At 35.1% G+C, this 26,133-nt stretch overlaps 3 protein-coding genes across 3 annotated transcripts; all 3 read left to right on the top strand.

Moving 5' to 3' along the window:
• Positions 1–745: 745 nt before the first annotated feature.
• LOC110369928 (protein MAL2) lies at positions 746–15,872 on the top strand. Its single transcript, XM_021325567.3, has 4 exons — positions 746–1,106; positions 11,314–11,472; positions 11,971–12,084; positions 14,018–15,872. The coding sequence occupies exons 1-4, from the start codon at positions 960–962 to the stop codon at positions 14,111–14,113; spliced, it is 516 nt and encodes a 171-aa protein (XP_021181242.2). The 5' UTR covers positions 746–959; the 3' UTR covers positions 14,114–15,872.
• Positions 15,873–16,517: 645 nt separating this feature from the next.
• On the top strand, positions 16,518–20,798 carry LOC110370002 (uncharacterized). Its single transcript, XM_064036354.1, has 5 exons — positions 16,518–16,658; positions 17,742–17,864; positions 19,745–19,942; positions 20,098–20,220; positions 20,693–20,798. The coding sequence occupies exons 2-5, from the start codon at positions 17,751–17,753 to the stop codon at positions 20,765–20,767; spliced, it is 510 nt and encodes a 169-aa protein (XP_063892424.1). The 5' UTR covers positions 16,518–16,658; positions 17,742–17,750; the 3' UTR covers positions 20,768–20,798.
• Positions 20,799–23,403: 2,605 nt separating this feature from the next.
• Sing (singles bar) lies at positions 23,404–26,110 on the top strand. The gene is made up of 4 exons (XM_021325625.3): positions 23,404–23,889; positions 24,360–24,542; positions 24,942–25,082; positions 25,753–26,110. Exons 1-4 carry the CDS (start codon positions 23,746–23,748, stop codon positions 25,828–25,830), a joined length of 546 nt encoding a protein of 181 aa, XP_021181300.1. The 5' UTR covers positions 23,404–23,745; the 3' UTR covers positions 25,831–26,110.
• Positions 26,111–26,133: the final 23 nt, after the last annotated feature.

The raw sequence follows: 26,133 nt of genomic DNA, 5'->3' as shown, positions 1-26,133 counted from the left end.
AGCAAAAAAATTGTCTTAAACGGGTTACTACAGAAACAGCTTTACGAGTGATAAAGCCAAAGTTAGTTCTGCTATTCCACAATAGATGGCGTTACGATCACAATTAAAATCTGTAATAGCTTGTTTCATCTGATTCAACACAACACCCAGAGGAACGATTCTCGATTGCGTTTTATTTAGGATTTAAATTTTAATTACTAAAGACTACGAGTACATAAATACTGTTTACTGACGGCACCTGACGACACCTACATCATCCTTATAGGAGAAAATGTCATAGGTACCTAGGTGCTAAAGTATTTAGTACCGGGTTTGTTTCCAGCAGTTATATTTTCCACAAGATAAATATTCTTCATTCCAGTTCCAGCCTTTGTTATTGTTTGTCATTTATACCTTAGGGGCAGTTGGTATTCTTCAATTTCTCATCTCAAATCAATAATTAAGTATATTGATTGTGTCCTTAATTCACTGGATAGTATTCTCTATAATTCAGCTCTAACCCTTACTATTTGGTTTATAAGGGTATCTGATCTGGAAAGGCGATTATTTCATTGCTTTCTCTGCATGCATAAAGAGTCTCTATAATTTTGAGTAGTACTCTAAAGGTGTGTTGTGACAGTTCATTTGTTTGTAATAAATACACGACTACTTACCTTTTTTTCTGTTCGCGACACACATATGAGCACCTACATAACTAATAATATGCGTAGCATTCCGTCACCGGCAGGTCGTAGTTGCGGCGCACAAACGCCATCACCACCATTCTTGTTCCCCACCGGCCGCCAGTCCCGCCACTCTTCCGTTCCGCTCGACAGTTGCGCGCTGCACGGACGATACTACACTCGCTATCGACGGACAAAAATGTGTACCGCGTCCACAGTGTGCTAGATATAATAGTGGCAGTGCTCGTGATTAACGCACAGAAAACTTTTTAAATAAACCAACATTAAAGTCAAATAATGATGGCGCCCGAGACAGTGGTGACTACGGAACACAACAAACCAACTGCACCTTCATCTCAGCAGCAGGGCGGCGCGCTGGATTGGATTAAAATCGACATTAACTATTTCAAAACTCCACCGGGCCTGTTAAAAATAATACAACTAGTGAGTATGAGCATTTATCCATTGTTTAAGTTAATTGGGCTGACTAGCGAAGATTTAATGTTAATTAGAAAACTCAGGGGAAAAGTTTTTAACTTGTTCAAGCCCTCCAATTAGTTAACAAATGTTGAGTTAATGTATTGCGTATAAATGATAACTTGTAAACGTACATAATAAAATGTTAATTATATTTTAAGAAACAACCACATAACTAATAAGAATAATAACTTTCAAATATGTACATAGTTATTTCATACTTGTTTGAGGCAGGTGTGACACTAAACTTAGGGGCACTCATAACGTGAGAGCGCGTAGGCACACTAGCATAATGTATTTTATGCATATGAGTTATCGAGGTCATAAAACGTTGCATATTGTCGCTGAGAATGCTTTTTGGTGTCATGCCGTGGAGGTCAGTAGGCAGCAAGATGCGGTAAGGCGCGGCTGGCGGGGGCTGACGCCTCAGCTCGTACGTCGAGCCGGTACCTGCGTGTGGAGGCGAGCTGAGAGCTAATCTTACTCCTCCATTCACCGACGCTACAAACCATTCCATTATTAACATTCGTTGGTAGACCAACGGATCGTCAACTTATAATTTCGGGAAGGCTATCAAAACTGTTTACTCTGTCTGTGCTTACTAGTCGGAACTTTCAACTCTCAGGATAGACTTCTCCCGGTTGTTTTGATACTGAAATAAGCTACGGAAGTAGGTACCTACGAGAGTTGATATACGATATAATTATTCCCTGAAACAATTTGTAGCAAAATGTTAAACCGTAATACTTAATTGCTGAAAAAACATATCCCCCTACCTAGGTAATTATGAAAACAAATTATTTCGTTGATTCTTTTGATCGTATTTACGAGGAAAATAAATAAAAACTTTAATTTTTGTGGATTTCAGCCAATATTTTGCATATTTTTCCGTATATGTGATAAACAACTACCAAGCTATTCCAACAGAAATAATTAAAATTAAGAAACCCGGATAGATTAGGGAAGTCTCTGCCAGTATCATTGAAGCTATAAAAGGAATACTTTATTACACATTCTACTAATGCACTGTTGTTTTCTTGTGATGTAAATATTTATTTTTATATATTGTTTAACGGATGAAGTCATTTTATATTTATGTACTTAGATGATATGTAGGTGATGATCTTGTCAAATGTCTTCAATGCCTTCATACCTTATGAATTCTATCCATCTATTTGATTCTTATGTTCAGTTATTCATTAAACGTCGTTAACGCCCTACGCATATAAAAATATTAAATGCAATTTTTCTATAGATTTATATTTATATTTCTATTAATATTTTTCACCAAGTTTATAAAACCTAGCTATTGTGATCTTACGTGTAACATGTAAATTAAGTAGCGCAGTAGCAAAAGGCAGCTACGTCACGAATTGTCACTCTACGGCCTTGAAATGATTAGTCAGGTCTCGGAAGGAATGATATAACTTAGCAATATAAAATAGTATCACCTTATTTAAACTTTAGTACGAAGGATTCGTCATATTTTGAATGGGCGTGTGTTCGCCTTCGCCTACTCGGGCTCAGCATGCTGATATCATCGGCCGTCCTTGCTTGTGCTCCAATAATATTGCGGACCATATTAGTACACGGGATTAATAAAGACACAATAATACTTGCCCAAAAGTAATAGCTATACATAGAGGTATATTAATATCCGACTCTACATGTTCTATATTTTTCAATACATTTAAACTGACACTACTCGCTAAATCGCCTACAGTTACTCTGTCTAAAGAGCAATAATTTCACGTAAGATCTCTTAAGTTTCCTTACTAGGTAGGTATAATAAATACCTAACAATGGCAAAGTGTGGTGCTAAAGTTACTAAGAATACGAGATAGCAACAAGTCTGACGAGTATCGGTCACGTAATATTATTTACTTCCCGTTGCTCGCCTTTGGCTTCAATTAGATTAATTGTTCTAATTAGAGGTCTTATTAACTTATCCTGTAGGATTATGAAAGGTTAAGAAGTTCCTGTAGTCTTGTGAAGAAATGGAGTTTGTGGTGAATCACCTAATGCCTATTTGTCTGATATTTTTCAGGTCTATCTAAGTAAATCTTAACGATACAAAAGCATGCAGTACCTACATGGATACCTACTTGCTGACATGCAGTTTTGTATACTCTTACGTGATAAAAATATAGTTTTAATTACCTACAAACTGTACTACCGGTGCTAAAAACAGCAATGGAGGGACTGCAAAAACATACATTTCCAACGCTTTCGCTTTAATATTACGTGACATTACGAAATGATGCAGATCCAAGTAAGATCTGTGTGTGAACAGCATGTCTGTACTCGTATTATGAGCATAATAAATACTTATAATCTCTTCGTTTGTTATCAGCTAATCAAACAACGAAACAAATATTGAACGGCGATTGTTATCATGAATTCGATCGGTTGTAAACCTTGTTACACTGTAACTATATAGAATTAATGTCATTCAACTGTGACCTTAGCGTTTGGCAGCACTATCGGTGACCGATAAAATGTTCATGGAAAGAAATATACGTAACCATTAGTCAGCCATGTTGAAGGGTTTTAGGTTGAATGGTTTCTAACCTTTAAGAAGTTCAATAAACCACTACAATGCCCAAAAATTTTACATTTGTGTCCGTGGAATCTTTAGGAGAAAATACCTTACAGTGAACATAGCGACGCTATAGCTCTATTCTCGTTAGCAAAGGTAGAAAGAAAAACATAACTTTTTAGCAGTCGGGTAAATTAATCTTGTAGAGAAATAATAATTTCAACTTTCAAAATCTGTTTGTGGTCGGAGTTTCCAAATCGTTATCGCCAATTTTAAAATCTATATGTTATCAGTGTTTGATATTCATAATTTCATACCTACATTCTACATTACAGCGCCAATACCCAAAAACTTTTTTTACAAGTTATCGCTAACGTCCCATATGCATAATTTTCCTTTTTCCTTATTGTTACATTGCTTTACGAAAATATATCTACGTTATATGAAGTATAACATGTTCGTTGTATTGTATGTATATTATAAGTACCTTTATAGTATTTGCAAAGTTTACATACGTAACGTGCTATGAATATCCATGATTAAGCAAACTATGACACATACAAACACAACCTCAACTCTATGTATTAACGTTCTTGCGATCTCATTTCTCATCATTCCTTAAATTGTGAACTCAAGGCAAAGGGGTTTTCTCTGTTGTTCTTGATATTTACTGTCCTGTTTTCGTAATGACTGATCTAGGTATTATTCATTCATAAACAATTAAAATGTCTATGAAATTTTGAAACTCTACCACTAACGTTTTATTTGGCTCGAACACCTTCTATCGTCATTTCACATTCAGCACAGTTGCCTAAAGTTATTATGACCCGAACACTTCAATAGCGTCATAATCCAAAGTAATCTAAGTACTTAATTTAATGATATATTATTCACCAGACGTACCTATCTATGACTAATTCTTTTCATCAATATGTAAACAATAAAAGTATGCACAGATCTTAGTGATAATAATCAGTATTTACCTAGCTACTATTGTTCATAATTTGATAATGATTGGGCTCATAAAAAAATGAATATAGGTACAGGCTATAAACGAAAAGAGAAAATATAATTTTGGCACGTGTAAGAACAGGACCTAATAATAAAAGAAAAAAATAACGAGTATATTAACGACGATTAAAATTTTGCATTCGTAGCTTATTCGAGAGCGACATCGGGTGAAAGTTGGCATCAAAATGAAAGTAGTACTGTCAACATGTGGTCCGCCATGGCCGGCCAACGTCGTACCTACGCGTCTTTGACTCCACTCGGTCCGGTGTGACAACTTGTCGTTTTCCCATCATTTCAATCGCTCAATAACGTACACTTGCGTGTACTCATAACAGTTTTCACTGGTCAGACATAATTTACCTCCCAGAGTTAAGTCAACTGGGCTAACCACAAGCTTGAAAGTTTAATGAGCTCATAATTCACGTGGATATACAATTAATTCTTTTCGAAAATTCCTCAAGGAAACTTATAAGTACATAACTTCTAATGACGTGCTGTATAATGAATGAATGATTCGATATTTTAGTCAGGCTTCTGAGCCCTTTTGTAGTATTTACTTTACCTACATCTATTGCTTTTATAACTGAACTGAAGTGAAAATCGGTAAGTAAAGCTAACCTAAAACATACATTCGTCGAACACAAAAATGTGTTTCGAAATTTTCGCATTGTGCAGCTACGCTGTGTTCCATGCTTGCGACACACCTAAGCGCTTAGTTCACTCGTAGTGTGGCGTGTGCATGTAAAACATCGTAAGTAGGAAAACCATACATAATAGTGTATACTTCTTAAACAAAAACTAGGTCCTTTACTGTTTACAGTATACTATCCAAATACATAACACACTTAGCGCAAATTATCACAGTGCGCACAGTCTGCAAATAGCGTCAATGCTATAATTTAAGTATCATGCTGAATTATATTCCAACAACTCGACGATGAATTTTATTACATGACTAAGAAATGTACACGAGCATAACAACAATGGCTATAAAAGTTCGTTGCGTTTGTATTAAGATTTGGTAGCTGGGAAACTTCTAGTCTTCGATAGGAAGAGCATTGGGCAGGAGAAAGTTATCGCTTGTGTGTTCAAGTATTATGTCATGTCTTAAACGTATATAAACAGCAGTTTATATTTGTCTGCCGCTACAGGACGGTCGGTTATTTTGGGAGGACGCTCATCTGTTGTTCTCTTATTTTTCTTGTAAGCATCGTCTAAGAAAACGGGTCATGGAGATCATAGACAACTAAAAGCAAACACTTTTATAATGTTTTCATATTCCAGCTTGTTCTTCTCATGCGTTCAATGCATTAGAATGAAATGGCTATAGTACTTAGTTAGATGATATAGTTAAAGTGTGCTCAGTTCAAATACTTTCATCAATTAGTCTAGAAGATCCTCGATGCATTTTGTCAAGTGACCTCTGACTTTTGACTTCAGACACCTCTCAAACCGTCTTTATTGAGTTACTTATCCTCCTAGCCTTGGGTTTAATTTTTTAATTGAGAAGAATGTAGTGTTGTCACGTATACCTACGTACCTACTGGGTATATATTTTTAATTCATATTGTAAATAGTCCTGCACCGTATGTATTGTTTTTGTTTACTTATCCTTGATGAGCAACATTTTTTTCCCTCTCGTCGATTGCATATTCCTTTTATTGGATTGCACATTTTAGGCTTGTAGTCTAGAACTCTCTACATGGCTGCTGTTTTCCATTGCTAGATAATTAAGTAGATGTTTTTTTAGGTCTTATCTCCAATCTCTAAATTCTTGACTTCCAAGTAGCACTTAGATTCCAAGCACCTACAGCTAATTCCTAATTTCCAGACGATTTCACGTTAAATAATCTAAATGATGATAAAAGTAATGATTGTTCGAATGATAGAGCCGCTATTAAGCTCAATGAATGATGCCTCTGCCACTTCATAATACGGTATTAGTGTGTCAGTAATCTGCTTCGATCCATGCCGTCCAACCACAATGCTACACTCTCACAGAGCACATTACCCTGTGAATGTAATACAGTGACTATCTATTGTTATTTCTTCAGCCCACAAAATTCTCAAGTCTTCGCTGATGTGCCGTAGTTTAGTCGCATCAGCAATAAAATCTACTATACGGACGTCTCCTGAGCATGCTTTATTTGTGTTTTATTCCGTGTACGTGTGACTCTGTATAGCTGTATAGCTGACGTATCGTATTAAGTCGAAGGTCACAAGGAAAAGACGCGGAATCTAGACTTCAATATTTAATGAGAGGATCGAACGTAATTCTATATAATTTTCATTGCTACCGGAACAGTTTTATATTACTATGTTGGTTTGTTAGTAAACATCGCTTTCGTGGATCCATGATGCGTTGACGTTCTGTCACGGTTGCGAAATCGAGGTCAATGAAATTGAAATAACTTTCTTCGAATTTTTTGTTCGGGTTAACTATTGCGCTATTGCAGAAATATTGTTACAATTCTATCTGCGGTCATGGTCTACATGAAAGTGTTACGATGTTGTATATTATATAGGTAGGTGGTGACTGGTTAGTTAAGCAGGGAAGTGAAGAATGCGGAGGCTCGCGGGCTGTTGCAGTATATCTGGTTGGCTTAAATGCCATTCGTAGCTACCATTCAACTATGCGACTCAATTGGTGGCCAGGCACTTTGCTTGCTTAAATCGAAGTCTGACTAGATCTGGGGATTGCGTCATTTTGTTGAGCGTGAGCGAGTACCAAATTAAAATTCACTCGCAACCTCAAATCGCGACGATTGGCAGATCTTTAGCATGTGAGCAAGATCTTGTTATTTTATAATATTAGGTATCTGTCAAGGTCAACATCATTAGACAAATATTTAATAATTGAATGTTACCGACTTCGCAAGGATACATCCGTCTTCTTAAACTTGAAGAAAAAATAAAAATTCAATTTTATACATAGGTATATAGGAACTTGTGATAGTCATGTTATTTAAAACAATAGGCAGTTAAGTTATATAATAACGCTGTCCAACAGGATTTCTATGATTATTACAACTTCAGAATTACGTATTTTAGTTACATGAAACATTAAAGACATTTTAATTCAAAAGTATGTACAGTATTGTAGATGGTTATAAACTTTTTAAAAATAAAACCTCCAAATATGAGGTGAAAGTTATGTCTTAAGGTTAACTTATCAGTTTCCATTTCACGAAGTCAGTTTGAACACTATGCGGAAGTATGGTCAATGAACCGACTAGACAATGTTTGGGCAAGTTGGCCACGCCGGCACGCACCCATTGACCCCAATGTTATGTTACTTGATTGCATTTTCACTTCGCAACCGTTGCGTTGCTGGATTGACTCCGATACAACACCCCACTAACGGAACGCTGTCAGACGAATGCATTCATCACAATTTTTTATACAGTCATAACGACTTCGTATCCATTTTCCTGGATATTGTTCTACGAACTAAGTGATTCAATTATTGTGGTATTAGTGTTGGAAGCGTTGGTAATTGAAAATAATATTATAACTACGGATCGATGGAGTCACTTCAATTAGCCGCCATACTGAATTGGTGTTAACTTCAAGGGCGATTGCGCATTGTACCTTCACATGGGAACAGAGAACGAGTGGAAACTGGACAAATACACGCTAACTTTTCTAAACTAATGAGTTGAACATTCGTTTTTAATTTACCGTAAAACTATACACGACATGACATGACTTATGTAAAGATATTTATTGAAAAGGCTAACCGAAGTGCTACGCCTGCCAAGCAGTAAATATAAAAGAAAATACTGTTGATGAGTTTGATCGTTTTTTGGTGTATTGCTTGAACGAGCTCATCTCAGGAAGTAAGTATCTACTGATACGAATTGAAAAAATATTTTAGTGTTAAGGAGTCCATTTATAAAGGAAGGCTAAAAAACTATCTTTTTATCTGGGTGAAGGAAGTAGTTCATTCACAATATCTAGTTTAGAAATAGGTAAATGAAAGAGTTAGGTAATTCAAAAGTAAAAAAACTGCTTAAACAACTAAGTGCAACAATACTCATGTTGGTTCTTAGCTCCATAGTTTGAGTTTGTTTAATTGATGTTGTCTATCCCTGCTTCCATATACATTCTGTGGGTGTGTCCTATTATTCGTAGCACTTTCGTCAATAGATGCAGACACGGAATACAGTAGTATCGGAAATCCGGCCACGTTTTGTTATTTGGAGCGAGACTGCAACGTGTAAAAGCGATGTTGGTCTGTGAACCCATTGATAGAGCTTGGAACTCGGTATGGCGGCCGCGTCACATACATCTACGTCCACACGACAACTTTGCCCTGCGGCTGCGCCGGCGACGCACTTTCTCCATATTATATGCAACTGAGCACGTGCCTCATTTGACACACATTATCGTATCTCCTTAGCAAGACAGGGACCTACGTAGACTTGTGGAGCGGATGTCTACGATATTCTCGCTGTTAATATGGTCTGGTCATGAACATTGCTAGTTGAAGAACTTTAAAGTCGTGGTGGGAAGGTCGCAATTTATTGTAAGGCAGTGTTTGCCGTTCGGTTATCGGATGGAATTTCTACAAACAACACCTGTTTAGTGGGCATTGCGACAGAGGGTTCGTGTTCGCGCGCGATATCAAACCGGTTCGGTTCGTAGAGGCCGCCGCGCGGCGGTGCGCGGGGCGGCGATGGCGCGCTTACCTGCGCCTGCGCTTGCCGCCTTCGATGGACGCTAATGGTTCACATTTACCTGACACCGTTGTCCTAGTGGTACTGGAATATTACCGCTAGTTTATCTATTACATACTTTACGCTAGTTACCAGTTATTTTCAGACTAGCATATACTTACTAGGAGCAAAGGCTAGGTCCTTTGCAAACTTTTAGACCTAAAAATAGGTACCTACACCATTTAGGATATTAAAACATTGCAACGTCGTGCACACCGATAAGGCAATGCCCAGGAACTAATTAAAATTAATTTAAATGAGTACCTAACTGGTTGCACGATTTCAAAAAATCCAATTAGTAAAACGTTAATGATTAGTAGCAAATATTGGTAAAATATGTTAAATAAATGAGATATTAGCAATTAAATACCATTTGCGAGCTATGATGAAAGAGATCCAATGCAATAATATCTCACTAAACATGTTCACATTAGAATCCATTAGGTAATTTGTATTATTTATTAGCATTGTTTAAAGTAGTTCCAAGTCCAAGTATGCTATTGCAATTGTGTCAGTATGGTCTTTACAATGTGACTTATCTGTTACGACTACTTATGATATACTTAGTTGTTTAGAGCTACAATAAGTAAATAATAAAAAAATGCGAGGTCTACATAATATTGAAACAAATCAGAAATAAATAAAATTCTATAAACCTACCTATATTCATATTTTTCCTTAAAAATCACAGCGGTCGATGCAGTTTAATTGCACAAAAAACCTTAACCTTATTTTGTGCCCGAATGACCGATCAGTAATTTTTGTTGAAAGGCAAAATAAAATACAGAAAAAAAGCCCCGTGGAAGATATGCATGATAATATTGAATGTTATCGTTTCTCCGATAAAACATACGTTATCTAAACAACAATGTCGTGTAAATCTTTGCCTGTATTAGTCATACATTACCCAGGTATATTGTTTGGCTCCTATTAAGTCGTATAATCGCTTACATGTAATATATTAAACATATTTCTACTAAGCTGCTCTACCTACTGTTATTCTAAGACATGAGTGACTCCATCGTATACAATTTGATGTTTTATTTAATTACTGCTAGCTGTGCTCAGCTATATTTTTAACTCGGCCTTGCAAAAAATGATCCTCGATGCGTCATGTTCTGAGATAATCTTTATCACAACTGTTGGTAGATAAGATAGCTCACCTAGGTATGACACGAAAATATAAGCGTAATTTGACAATAGTAATTTTCAAAGGAATGCAATGCTGATTAGAATGAAAGTATTATTTTTGCGCACATTACATACTTACCTGCCTAATGTAAAGTGTCAACCTCTTAATACTTTTATTTTATAGTACCTCAACAAAAATCATTGATATTTAGCATACAAACACGATAATTGGGTATTTTGGAAGTAGAAGTCAATTTCACTTTTTCTCAGTGCGATAACCTTTTAAAAAGAAAGTGAATGTTTGTTAACGTAACCGTCATCTTTATACCTACTCACATATGTGAGCATCTTTTTCGATTTGACTGAGGCAGTTTGCATAGGGAAGATTATTATTTACTACATTAAAATCTGTCCAATTCATATAAATAACGGGTAAACCCGGAGATGTGATTACTTACTATCCACTAACATTACTCTTACCGGTATCTTTCATACTCTCCTCTCTATCTTATTATAGTAATCAATCAATAATGTAAAAGCAAATTATGTATTAATTAGTACATTATAGAAATCCTGATTGTCCCAGAGATCCAGAGATACATTTAAATATTTAGAAAAACTTTATTAACAAACTGAGTCAAAGAGAGGGTGTAACGCATATCATGTCAATGTGCATTACGATAGAATAAAGACCAACGTTTTGCTTACAAAAAAATGCATATTATAATTTGTTTTCTTTTACACAATATTTAATAGTTTACCTTTTTATTTCCAGGTCCTGGGTATCCTGTGCATGGCACTAGCGTCGCCATGGTACTCCACATGGTTCGTGTTCGTCGCAGTCACGAGCTTCATCACCACACTCATGTGGAGCTTCGTCTACCTGCTCAGCATCAAGGAAGCCCTCAAAATACCCATCAACTGGGTCTTATCTGTAAGTACTGAATTGAACTTCCAATATTGTAACTTTGCAAAAAAATATTAAAATAAATCATCATCATCATAAGGAAATATTAAATCGCAAAGTAATTTGCTATAAAACTTTGAAGGACTTTATGGTTAAAAGTACTGAAACTTTCTCTGTTCCATTCCTTTCACCGGATGATGTAATTATTGTATCATAAACATTGAAAATATACAGACAGAACTTCACAAATTAATCCCGTCTTTTCGACAAGGTATTCGATTACCCGGTACTTCAAAAGTAGCCGAGTAAATCAACATTTTGAAAACTGCTAAACCCTGTATCGTCGGTAATATACCAGAGTTTTTATCTTCTTTTTTCTAGTTTAGAACGTTAAGTAAATATTGGCATTTATGTTCAGAAATTATATGACCCTTAACGTTGTTAGGCACTTTTGAAAATTTTGATTTGTTCAACTTCTTTTGTCCGTTCTTCGTTGTTTTGATGACAAACCTCTCTATGTTCCAGGAGTTGATTAGCACTTCTATAGAGACACTGATGTACCTGATCGCCTTCATAGTCCTGTTCGCAGCGACTGCTGGCTACTGGTCGCCGTCTTACGGAGCAAACGTTGCAGCTGCTGTAAGTATCACTACTCAATTTAACGTTTTTACCGTTCAATTTGTTTCGGTTCTTCAATTTTCACCAAAAGAGGTATAGCTTGACGAGGGATACCTTTTACGTTAGCTCTTACCAATTTCCTTTTAAATAGGGTAGTTTCCAGGGTCGAAATAATGAAATAATATTTAGTCCGCTTTTTAGATAATCAAAAAATATTGGATACGTATTTTTTCTTTTTTTAATTAAACATAAAATGACAAAGATAATACGCTTCAAAAATTAGGAGTGGGGGCCTTTTACGTCACAGTGTCCTGAAAATTGTAGCAACTTGTGACGTCACACTCAACTTTATCACGCTATATCTTAACAAGTTCTGATCCAATTTAAAAAAGAAAAAATACGTATCGCTTAATTTTGGACAATCTACAAGACGGACTAATTATTATTTTTTAGGAAACTACCCTATACAAGCGTTTAGTTTAAACGTTGTGTTTGAGGAAATAGAGTTTGTCCATTCAATTTAACGAAATTGATTATTTGTACATAGGCTTTCTAATAAGGAATAGCCATTTTTTACCTCATGTATACCTACGGTAAATACATAGTTTGACTTATTGGTTTACAGATGTTGCGATGGTAACGATTTTATAATAATTACTGAAATCATTTACCTAGATGGAAATGGAGCTCCTTGTTTCTGAAAGCACGATAAACTGTAGGTCCCGGCTGTATTTTGAACATCTTTCAGCCAGATAGGCAGTCGTTCCTTGTAAAACACTGGTACCCAGCTGCATCCAGTTAGATAGATCGGAAGCCGACCCCTAAAATGCTTGGGAAAAGGCTAGGCAGATAATGCGATGGAAATAGAGCTGTCAACATGCACTATTTTTAAATCGTAAACATAGTCGAGAATGCGTCTTTTTTATGTCTGGTAAAAAAGTACTGCCCAGACAGTTAATTCGGTTATTATAGTGATACGAAATACTCTAAAGGAGGGTAATGATATAGCTCATTAACTTTATTAAAACGGTGAGATCATTATAATTTCGTTGGAAATCTATACTTTGTGGGAACATTCCCTTTTCACCCTTTGTCTTTTTACTTATTTGACTATTTAATTTGAAATAAATGATCCTCACAAATTTAATTCAATTTTATGAGCTCTTTTTATAAATGATTGAACGCATTCCATATCTGGAACTCCCTTCCATACGCGGTAACAATAGTTAATGTAGGAATCTACTCGTGAATCGCGCTGAGTTCTTTGTGTTGTATTTGGATCTTCATAATACATAGAACACATTCATTCTTTTTACGAAAATATATATTACGTATGATAGCTGAAAACAGTGTTCACTTGTTGAAACGATTTTTGTTAGTAAAAAAAGGTTTCCATGAATTGAAAACCTTCTCCTTGTTTGGGAAGTAATTAAAACTTGATCTTAAAATATCTAAATGAGTTGCCACTCTCATTAGACTCACACCTCAGACGAAGTCTATAGATTATTGAAGATAGTGGTAGTGGTATATCTAGTAAGTAATTAAGTTTGAGAACGTCGACCTATCGAATCTTACTTTCTATTTTTAATTTGCATATCGACTTACTCCTAACTTTAGAAGGTAGTATTTCGAAGCATCATATTTAATGATTACGTCTTTCCAGTCATGAATATATTATAATGTTAAACAATTACACAATAGGTATTATTTGTTTCAACTGTAGTATATAATGCACTCGTGTCATCACTTTAGGGCGATTAAATCGGTACACGAGATTATTCTGCAGTATCTTTAGCCTTACCTGAGAGGATTGACCAAAAAACACAACATACCTACCCACAACTAGTCTTGTTCAGCTGCTTAGCTGCTATCCTTCCGCGATAGACTACGCAGGTACCTACTAACCAAGGAGTTTGCAGAATTGCTTATGTTAAAGATCGTATTTTGTTTGCAGGTGTTTGGTATTTTCAACACGGCGGCGTACGGAGCCAGCGCGTTCCTGTTGTACCGGGAGCAGCGAGGTTCCATGGCGTCTGCGCCGGCGGCGTGAGCGCGACCCTCCACGCGCATGCGCCGCGACACCACAAACCTCAACCGAAGCCTATTATCGTATCGTTCACATTCGTTTCGCTTTCGATTCAGAACGCCGAAATCTTACTGTACTTTTCACGATCTTTTTAATAAGCACTTTTTTAAAATATTTATTTTTAATACTTGAAAACGTGACTATTGGCGTTACCAATTTAATTTGACAAGAATCATCTCTATAAACAAATAAATTATTAATAAATTGTCCTATTTCAAATGTCTATATAGCTAGTTAAAAGCGAAATTTTAATATCGAAGGCCTTATGAATGTGTTTTAGCTGCCAGGCCGATTTACATAAATATAATAATGTAATTGAAGGTTTATATTTATTATTTATCTGAAAAAATATGTTGTGAAAAGGAAACTTTGTAACTTGTTTGATCAAAACATTGCATTTTATGCAGTTAGTTAAGCTTATACTAGTAATTTATATACAATTATAATATATTTTAAAATCTTTTACTCTAACAAATAGTATGGTTTCATATGGAATTCAATTAATGGCCATAGATTGTGTACATGCTAGATATATAATGGTATGTGTTACAATGACCAACCGTCCCACTGTATCTTTTGATAAAGTATACAATACATAGAACTCAATACATGAACTTTTACGACAAGAAATATATTCAAAGTAGGTATGTTCACGCGTTTGTGTCTATAATTTACCAGAAAATTTACAATAGTATAGTCACAAAATTTATTTTGTAATAGTTTTATTACAAAAACGAAAACTTGAATCCGGCCGAACTAAGACGGACAGCAAAAATCATGATGAAAAATACTTTTGATACAAAATGCACATTATCAATGTACCTACTTACCTATTATAAAGGTCAATTTAACCAAATTCAGACACATTGAATAAAATAGAAATATTAATTTGGGGCCAGTTTTGACGAAGTACATGTATAGGCTTCTCTTTTTAGGTAAACACAATGTATATGTAATTACTCGTATTTTAACACTGATTGTTATACATTTGTTAGACTAGTCTTGCAAATATCAAAACTTGAATGGTTTTTTTATGTGTAATCTAAAACGAATTAATTAAAGGTAATAAATACTATAAAGTAAAGGTAATATATAATATATTTTTTAATATAATTTGAGAAAAATAAAAGATATTTTGGTGAAGACAATTTTATATGCACTTTAGTACCTAATGTATGAGTTTGAGTACCTGATACATACATTCAATGTATCGTTTTGAACAATGATCGTTTGTCTCATTGTTCTTTAAAACTGCGACTTATTTTGGGTAGGCAAAAACTTCGTTTTAAATGTCAAAAGTAACAAAAACATTTGTGCATCTAAGTATATAAACCTGGTATAAAACGGTCAGATACAAAAAGACAGATTGTGATTTGAAGGTAAAGAACTAAAGACACCAAACTTTTTGTTGTCTGTAACCAAATATATTCTCGATGTGTTTTTTTATTTTATGATGAATCTTATTACAAAATATTAATCTGTCTGTATTTTTTGGTATTGAGCACGTTTTCTACACATCTATATCTACCTACCTGTACGTGTATAGGTACTAATACTTACACTACTTGTTTAATATATCTACGTCTTAAAGTTACATTTTGATGTTTTTGTTAAGTACTGAAATATTTAAGTTGTGTTGAATGTCGGGTGTTATGTGAAGTTTAAACAATAGTTAATTTTATTGACCTAATTTGTAAAAAGTTAATAAATATATTTTAACATATTGCAAGGACTTTTCTTTATATACCTGTCTTTGTTAGTCTCGATAATTTAATAAAAAGAGAAAATAAAAGTTCGGCGAGAAAAAATAATAGTAATCTAAACCTCTGGGAAATTCAGTACTAATCCTGAGTTCTAAATTACACTGATGACGTGCAATGGCTATTTTACTAATGGACACATAATATTCAAAAAGGTTTCGTATGTATATCTATGTCGTTTATAACGTTGTCGTTCCCGTTTAGCCGTCCGGTAAACAGGAGGATCTATAAGAAATGCTCCTGGTTCTTATATCCAGTTGTGGCAGAAATAACCATTAATCGATTCGAATCGGAAATTAGTTAGTCACATAAAAACAAAAAAATATTTTCATGATTACTGAAACGCGGGTTATCTTGTAATATCCTCCATGAATGAGTCACTGCTTCAGAAAATGACCTTCACCTTGGGACTTGCTATTTCAGCCTCATATTTTCTATTTGAAGAGTATGATCACGTATCAACGAAAAAAGCGGTCGTATTTGAAAGTTATTTACATATTTATAGCTTCCTTTGTTTTCGAGTAAGTTTGGCTGTTTCCTGGCGCATTGATAGCTTCCAGGCCTTGTCTACTGACATCCTTGGTGCGCAGAGAGTTCGTCTGGTGTATTTCGTGTGCGCAATGTCGATACTGGCCGGTGAGCCGGTGAGTCACCGTCGTGTGGTGATCCAGTCGCTCTGTCATAGCGCGCTCGTGCATACGTGCGCTTTTCACTTGTTTCACACACATTTCCCGGCTACTGTAAACACCGTAAGTACCTTATGATTTTTTTGAACAAAGAACAATTACTTTTTCTGGTTCTTTATGTTATTTTTTTATTTAATTTAATTTTAGAATACTTTGAATGTTTACATAAGTGTTTATAAAGAGTTTGTTTAGATTTTGTAGAGTTTTTATAAGTAGTTACACTCTACACAGCTATCTAGACGATGTTATGGCATCTAGGCGATATTACTCGGAATGTTATTGAAGTTTTACTAAGGTAGGGTACTGGGAAACTTTATTCAAGAAATCATTGAACAATTTAAAATACGTTTCTCATAAAATTAAATAGTTTTAAGTGGTTCTTGGCACAATTTTATGTCACTTTTATGACATTAACCATGAAAATGAAAACAGCTGTGAGCTCATTTCTTAGGCAGACTGCCGGCTGCAATTGCAAGCATTATATTATTGTGTTAATGATAATTTTTTTCTCAATGAGTTGGAGTACTATTCAACATTGTTCTTCATTTAAAGACTATGTAGAAATATGTACTTTAGCAAGATTTACAGATGTGAGGTGGTATTGTTTGAGAGAGCCGCTGGCCTCGGCATACAAACCGCGCGTCACACGCCAACACGTTGACCTAACCGACCCTTATTGGGAGATGATATAAGTTTTGTCATGACTGGACTGCATGCTCAAAACTTAAACTAATATTGGTGGTATTTCATCATTAATTAAATGTCGTAAAACAATTTCGACCATAAACGTGAGTCATTCTATTCAATCAACATTAATTGTTTTTGTGTTTAACTAATTTAAGGAAAACCTGTTGCATTTCTGTCACAGGAATTTAACCACGCAACCCTGACATACTTGCGGCGCTTATGTCATTTAGTTTCAACTCAACATTAAAAACTTTAAAGACTAGACTTTAGAATTTAAGATTTTGTACGTAAGGCAAAATATGAGTTGACACTACGTTTTGTACCATGTTTTTACAAAATAAAGTATCTTTATCTTTACTTTTCCCAGCTGTGTGACTGGTTTCCAGTATAACTGAATGCAGTTTAATTCCATTGTTCTTTATAGTAATTATTAACATATGTATTTAATGTATTTTTCAGTGAACCAAGATGTCTCACTCGCTGACCATCACCCGGACCACCGTGGCCACGTCTGGTACTCCTGTGTACATAAACAGCAGTTACCTAGGCACCACACCTGGTCTTCTGAAACTGGCCCAGTTGGTGAGTATCTAACTATACATTAACTAAGGACATACCAAAGAGTAGATAGGTACTCTATTACATAGATATGAAATAAGTTTGATTATGTTTATCATACTCGTACATTGCAAATTGACGAAAATATAGACCGTATCTCTGCCTTATACAAAACTTTTAAAAGTGTTATTACACAGTGTTAGTTAGTACCTTCGTAGGTTGTAACTATATACATTTAACAACAGGTACATTTATGAGAAAACATATAAGTAGTTACAATTGTTAGCAAAATATCAGCTTTATGTTACAATAAATACATGATTGAGTTTTATGAGTGAAAAGCTTTGATTATAGCTTGTTATGAAATAGTCCCACTTAAAAACGGACGTACTGCAGTTAAATATTATTATACTAGTTATTGAATAATGATAACAATGTATTAATAGCATTGTGAACAACTTGTAAAGTGAGTGAGTGAGCAGTATGAATGATCAACAATATTTCCTGCCTACTCCAGATATTTTGATCCGGAGAGTAACCTAGTTTCTGTTACGTAAATATCGTGGTTGAGCAACCCGAATCAAAACAAGACGCTCCTTGAATTATCACATAAATAAAAGTTCTACGCTGAATTATACGTAAAACTAGATATTTACAGTTCAAATGGAAATATGAGATTCAGTAAACATCCAAATAATAACTAAATTACGGAATGTGGGTTCTTAAAGTTTAGTAAGCTTCAAAATACAAATGACGCTATTTATGCAACAAATGCATTTATTTCAATTTCCATAAATAAATGTTGATGACATTACAATAATGTATCATTGTCATTTGTTAGTAGCGAACTTTGCAAAATAATTGGATTCTACAATGTCCCCGGTTAAATGTTAATGTGATTCAGTTTGCTTATTTTGTTAGTTTCGTTTTCCGTCCAAGTTTCTTTGAAGAGTACAAGTATGATATCATGTATGGCGTCATCACGGTTATTGAATTGTCTCGTGTCCAAATACATAACTTCATGTTGGTATATGAATTTAGCGATCTATCTTTGTGGCGTGAGTCAGTCTTGTATGCACTCCAGCACTCAGCAATTAACTATCGTTACTGCATTTAGACCAATCGTCACTTTTATTGTAACGAATTAATTGAAGGCTGGAACGTTGAGTTTCTTCTTATATCCATAAACTTTGACGAGGGTCATTCATTCGGATTGGAAAAAATGAAAAGATATGTTCAACCTACGATTAAAGGAAATGATGTAATCAAAGATATCACATCTATAGGTGTGATCAATCGTGGCGATAAAACTATACTTTAAAATAGCAATAAAATAATTCCAATTTTAAAGGTATAGCTAATCTTTCTCCGACCTCGCGTTTTACGAGGTAGCCATGACTTCATCCGTGCGGGTTATTCTCGGAGTAACAAGAATAAACAAACGCTCGATGATTTGCATCGCGAAAGTGCGTCAAAACGCACTTACACGTATATACCTTTGTATGTACTTAGGTACTTGTATTTTCATGTCAAGTTTCGGGTACGACCTTTTTGATAAAATCCGGTGGAATAAGGAAAACCTTGTGAAAACAATTGCCTGCAAATGTTTCAAATGTGTTATTGGTTTAAATTCTACCGTTGCTTGTTAATAGCCATGAAGGTTCACCCTAGTGTTTGAATACGACGAAAATCATTTACGCGAATACCATAATTATACTTGTTTTTCTATGACATGTCTTTCCTCAATTAGCTAATTGTCATAAATTCTATTAATTTATCACCGTATGGAGCTTTATTGATATTCAAGCCATAATTACGTATGTATCTTCTCTGAATCAGAATGCATATCAGTCTGTACCAACTAATTTTATATATTCTTAAAGAGAACTCCTTATGGTTTTCAGTTACTGGGTGCGGCTTGCGTGGGCGTGGTGGGATACTACATGGATCATGGGTACTATAGAGGCTACTCCGGCATCAGTGGGAAGGCAGAACTATTCTACCTGATCGTCGCAGTCGCCTGTCTAATGGGCACGTTCTGTCTGATAACAGCCTGTATCGTCTCCCTGTCTACAGCTTCTATTATATCGAAAACTATTTATGTAAGTACAAGATCGAAAAAAATATGATTGTTTGCGAAATACTGATGCTATATTTCTTCGTTCTTACCTGAATATGTTCGTTGCAAAGTTCAATTTGAAAGAAAATTAGTACAGTTTTATGTGTATTTTCATATTATATCTTTTCGGTTCTCCAGGAGGTGATATATCACGGCGTGGCGTTTATATTGTACTTGAGCGCTGGTATCACACTTATGATAGAAGTCAATCATCTGAAAGATCAATATAGAAGAGATTATGAACCTTATTTAGCCGCAGCGGTAAGTTTTTCATTGATTTGAAATGGCATTACATATATTCTGCATTAACTATAGTTACATGTAACTACATGTCCATATACACACATGTTACATATATAATAAAGGGGAAACATTTTTGTACCCTAAAGGGTCCGAAACTATTGAACCGATTTGAAAAATTCTTTCACTATTGGGTATCTAAGCTTATAATTTTACTAGCTTCTGCCAGCGGTTTCACCCGCATCCCGTGGGAACTACTTCCCGTACCGGGATAAAAAGTAGCATATAGCCTTCCTCGATAAATGGGCTATCTAACACTGAAATCTCTCTAACTATCTAACTTTTCAAATCGGACCAGTAGTTCCTGAGATTAGCGCGTTCAAACAAACAAATAAACTCTTCAGCTTTATAATATTAGTATAGATTTTAATATTAGTATAGATAAGCCTGTGTTAACGATACAAGCTTATATTTAACTTTCTCTTTGTTCCAGATTATGGGTCTCGTGATGGCGGCCCTTTACTTGCTCAGTACGTTTTTGGCAAATCGCCAATACAGAGGCATTTAAATTATGTTAAAACTTCAAAAGAATAACTGTACACTACTTCATAGTAATTTATTACTTAATTTTATACTCGCATTGCGCAAATATATTCATTTCAGACTTGAATTAAAGTTTGGAAGAAGGCTATCGAATCTGCTAAAACTTACGATAATTGTATCAAATACAAATCTGAAAGTGTTGGATTCTAGATTTCAGCACAAAGTAAGTAAATTTTATATGAAACGCTTAACACTAAGAAAATCATATTTTTATATTATGTACCAACATGAATTTGTATAACTATATACGTATATTAAGTGTAGGATTTTAACTCACTGTTTGGAAGCTTTTTGAAAAATTTACGATTCTCAAAAGTGAAAATCATTTTCAAAAATGTTTTTTTCCCAATGTGGATTTTCTTGCAGGGTCAATATTAAAAGCAGAGATGTAAAAGTGACTGATAATACGAATATTCTTCCTTACCTGTAGTTTTTTCAACTGCGCTATAACTTTATTTTTAAGTAGCAATCAGATTTTGTTCTCATATTTTAACCGTAGTATGTCATAGGAAAAGTGTTCGAGCATTTGTGGAAATGTTTCATGACCAGGCCCAAGTGCACCGACATCTTAAACTTCAGTTTTCTTTAAACAACTTATCATGAATTTTGTCGGTCGAAGTAAGATTTTCATTAGTTTAAGAAAAACGGACGTTTATGCTGTCGGCGAATTTGCAATGGGCCTTACTATTTTTGAGACAAAGTTAATGCTAGTCTGATATATAGATGCCATTTAGGTATTTTATATGTGTAACTATTTAATGTAGACTCAATAAATGCCACAATATTGGACACATTTTTTTTCCTTTTATACAGGAATAATTCCTTTATTAGCCTACATCTCTAGTCTAAGATTCTAATGATAAGAATGCTTTTATGCCATGTTTGTAAGATAGGTACAAAGTGAGCTCACTATGGCTGTTCATATATTTTTAATTAAGGATGTGATTATTAAAAAACAGTCTATTGTGCTTTTGCTTGATTTTGTATTACGAGTACATAAGTGTTTTAGCTAAGAACCCTTGGATTATATTGTAAGAAAAGGTGCATATTTAAATTATAATTAATAAGTTTAAGAAATATAAGAAAATTCCGTGACGCCGCCAAATCACTATCTTCAATGATATTATTTTTGTGACAAAAGATATTGTACTATATAACAGATATTTTATACCATAGGGTATGTTTAAGAAATATAATTTAAAAAAAAGATTATTTCACAAAATATTAAAAAATAGAACACGGGTTTTTCTGCCTATTTGACTAGATCTGATTTGGGTTCAGTGATTTCACGTAACAATTAAAATTATTTAAGAAAATACACAGGAGAGAAAAAAGAAACTTGTGCTACAAAAGAAAAATAAATGTTTGTACTTTCTGTATATTCCGATATTTTATTTAAAAATGTGCCTTACTTTTCCTCCATTTTGCACCATAAATTAACGCTTTATCCGTATACAGATAGCAAGCAAATCGTCCCGTTAAGAAAAGATCATCAGCCAGCCAAATGCTTGGAGAAGAAGAAACTTTTCTTCCTTCTTCCTTTAATCATGATCATATTTTATCTCATAACTTTCAAAAAAGACTTGACCCTACCCAGTCGGCAAGTCTTCAAATAGCCCTTGGCTGTTACGACAAGAAATATTTAACCGTGTTAATTATTTAAATACACATTATCCAAGGCATCTGCACTCTTTAGATTCATTGGCAGCAGATTAGTAGGCCAGTACCCAGAAGCGACAAGTTCCAATTTCGCAATACTGTACACAGAAATCTATCTATATCATACGGTATAGACAAGGTTGAATAGTTTGTTTATTTACTTGCTTAAGCGTATTAATCTCAGGACTGGTCGTATTTGAAAATTTCGGTGATAGATAACTCATTTATCTGGGAATCTTACCGGGTGCGCGAAGTTGTTCCCAAGAGACTCGGGTGAAATTGCTGCGGAAGCTAGTTAGTTATTGGATCACTGATAAAATGTCCAACACATGGCAATAAAACTGATCATATTAAAACTAAGTTAGACTATTCGTATTCCATTCATCATCCTCCTACCCTTATCGAATCGCAATTTGATATGGGAACGGAGCAGAATGTCTTCTATCTGAGTGATATCAAATTCTAGATTTCAACTGTCCTATGTGTCTGTGATTTATGTATCCTACCTAATAGTCAATCATACATAATAATCCTTTGCAGCTATACTTACTTGGAACCGAACACTAACCCCGGCCACTTTCGCATAGTAAAATTACAATATGGTCAGGTTTGCTGGCAGTCATTTCCCGAGGTCCTGTCACAAAGGGTTTATCGGGAAGACACAACCGATTAAGTTCTATAGACCGAAGGATATCGACAAGTAGATACCCAATGATTCATCACAGTTATTACACTTACTTATTATTTATTTAAATTGACGATAACTAATTGACATACACATGTTCACAGCTTCGTTAGGATTTCCGTACAAATCAAAACAATAAATACGGTCAATGCGTATTATCCAGAAATAGAAATCAACCCTCCCGTCGCGAGTGCGTCGCTCTATTTTTATAATTAACGGCACACGCTGCGCGGGCGCACGCGACACATTCAAAATTATTCCAACTTTGTGCCGCTCCAGACATATCTTTGTTTAAATTATCACCAGACTGTTTTTATGTATATCTGAAAAAATACTTCAGCGAGTGAATTGAGTATTGGCTGTATCTATTCTTAAATCCATTGTGTAGGTCAGAGTTCGATGAACGCGCTCCCGAAACACCTAAAAACTATTTGGTCTTCTAAATATAATGTTGTTATGAGTAATTCTGACCGTGTAAGAGGATGGAACTCTCCCGGAACGGAATTTCCTGTGTAAAGATCCAGTAGTGCTGTAAACGTGTCTGATCGATGTTCATCCGTTGTGTTCAGTGAAGTTAAGTGAGCTTTTAGTAAGTTAAAATGACTCGTGGACCAACGATAGTGCGAGTACCACCGGGAGGAGGCGGTTCCAAGGGCATCAAGTGCTGCTGCTGCCGATGCTGCGAATGTCTGAACCTTGGATATCTGACCAGCCACCATGGGATCATTAAGCTAGCCGAAGCTGTAAGCATTATTTCTTATTCATAAATTTTTCATGAAATTGTGAAAGGTGCTGTAATATTCGTTTGATAAAAATGTGTCAGCGTATTGCTTTCATAATTAGTTCATCTGTTAATCAATTTCGTCACATTTTTGTTTAATGAGTAACACTGACTCATCATTACAGATCATTTGCGTATTTTGCTATTAGCTTATATAGCACTAACTAGGTAAATAAACATCTAAACTGACCATAATTACAACATGTGTTTAAACATAAGATAAAATAATCTTAGCTGCATTCGAACGCAATGCATCAAAATGGTGCAATTTGCCAGATCGTTCTAATTACTTGACAAATATTTTGGGCCAAATTGAAAAAAAAAATTGGATTAAAGCTACTATGAAACTGCACGGAAATATAAAACTTACATTTCTTTATGTGATACTTAGCTAGTTCGCAGCATAAATAAAGTTTTCATTTCTCTCCGCAGATGTTAGGTGGGCTATGCCAGAGCCTACTGGTGAAGTATGGAATGTCCGCGGCTGGTACCATGGGCTCTGCGTTCCATGGGTTCCTGACGACGGCCTCCGCCTGTCTTCTCACTACCGCACTCCTCATCGCTTGCTACGTGCTCTCCTCAAACACACAGCAGCTTATTCGACAGTCTATCTTCGTAAGTAAAAATATTTTTGATGATATACATACATATTTAATGTTATCGACTTGTGTAGGTATAAATTCTTAGCGCAATTACTGCAACTTCGCCTATAGGTACCTATAAGTGAGCAGCTCCTGCATAGTTGAGTATTGCAATAAGTTGTGTTAACACGCTTTGCCGTTAGTTTATCTAATCCTGCACACTGCGTACCTACAGACAAAGACAATATTCATGAAGATTTTGAGAGTACCCATTCAAACTTATAATTTATCGGACGTGGGACAAATTTTTGTTTTCAGTAAGGCAATAGACTTAGACGAAACTTTTAAATTACATGTGTCCGTATAATATACTTAATTAGTATTTTCTTTTCTTAGAGGCATTAGTAAAACTACACATTTATATGTATTTCAGGAATGCCTGTTCAACGCGGTGGCGTGCTTCCTATACTTGTCGGCGTCTTCGTACATGGGCGTCGCGGTGAACATCTACTTGTACCCGCAGTATATGCTAGTTAACATGTATGCCGCGTACCCGGCCATGACAGCTGTCTATGTAAGTCTCACTCAAGGATCAGTCGTCACTGTTTTCTAACTGTACTCTGGAATAAACTTGCATATGTAGGGTTTAGTTTTCGTTCCATAAGTTTGTAATTTATTTATTTTATTTTTTATAGAAAAAAAAATACCTATAGCCATAAAAATAACAACTTAATGCATGACCAATGGCAGCTAATTGGTTGAACGAATTGCTTTTTTATGCGTCAATGATTCAACTAGGCGCTGTGTTCTATAGTGGTACTATGGTTCAAGAAACCAAATATATTTTGGATTGCATTATCTGTTCTGTTCGAGTTATAAAGCTTTAGTTGTAGATTGATTTAGCTTCATTGATCTAAAGGAAATTACATTTTAGCATTAGCCCAAAAGGCATCCTGATTAATTCTGCACGCACATTTGATGACGCATGAAATAACTAAGCGGAACACCGCGATAAGTTGACTGACAAGCCGATGAAAGTGGGACAAATAAATTCACTTTCGCATTTACAAGTACCTACTCAAATTAGAAACAACTCTGATAAAACAATAAGTTTTGGTGCAGTCTGTCTTTACAGCTTTGATTGTAACGAAGATAAACGAAGTAATTATCTTTAGTGTTTTATTGTTCTCTGAAATTAAAGACATGATAATTGTGGGTTACCTAATTGTTGTTATTGTTTTCAGTATATCGGCGTAGTTGTGGGGATCCTTCACGGCGTAGATGCGTATCTGTCATACAAGTACCACAAGGGATACCGGTGAACAGACAAACCCACGAATATTCGTGCTGGGCCTACTGACGTCTAGACATGTACTGTGTTCTACTTACTAATATGTAATACGACTATATCCGCAAGAAATTTCTTTTCAATAATTGTTTCATAGAGAACAATATTTGCAGATAATAAATTAATTTTAGATATGTAGGATAATCGATTTTAATGTATTGTATAATCGAGTTGAACATATCTGGCATCACGAGGCACGTACAACGAACGAATATGTATAGGTTACGCCCTACCAAATCGAGTAATACTTCATTCCAATTTTAATGATTTTATGCAT

Source organism: Helicoverpa armigera, chromosome 9, assembly GCF_030705265.1.
Source record: "Helicoverpa armigera isolate CAAS_96S chromosome 9, ASM3070526v1, whole genome shotgun sequence".
Lineage (NCBI taxonomy): Eukaryota > Metazoa > Arthropoda > Insecta > Lepidoptera > Noctuidae > Helicoverpa > Helicoverpa armigera.
The sequence above is the reverse complement of the archived record's forward strand: the minus strand, read 5'-3'. Positions and strand labels throughout refer to the sequence as shown.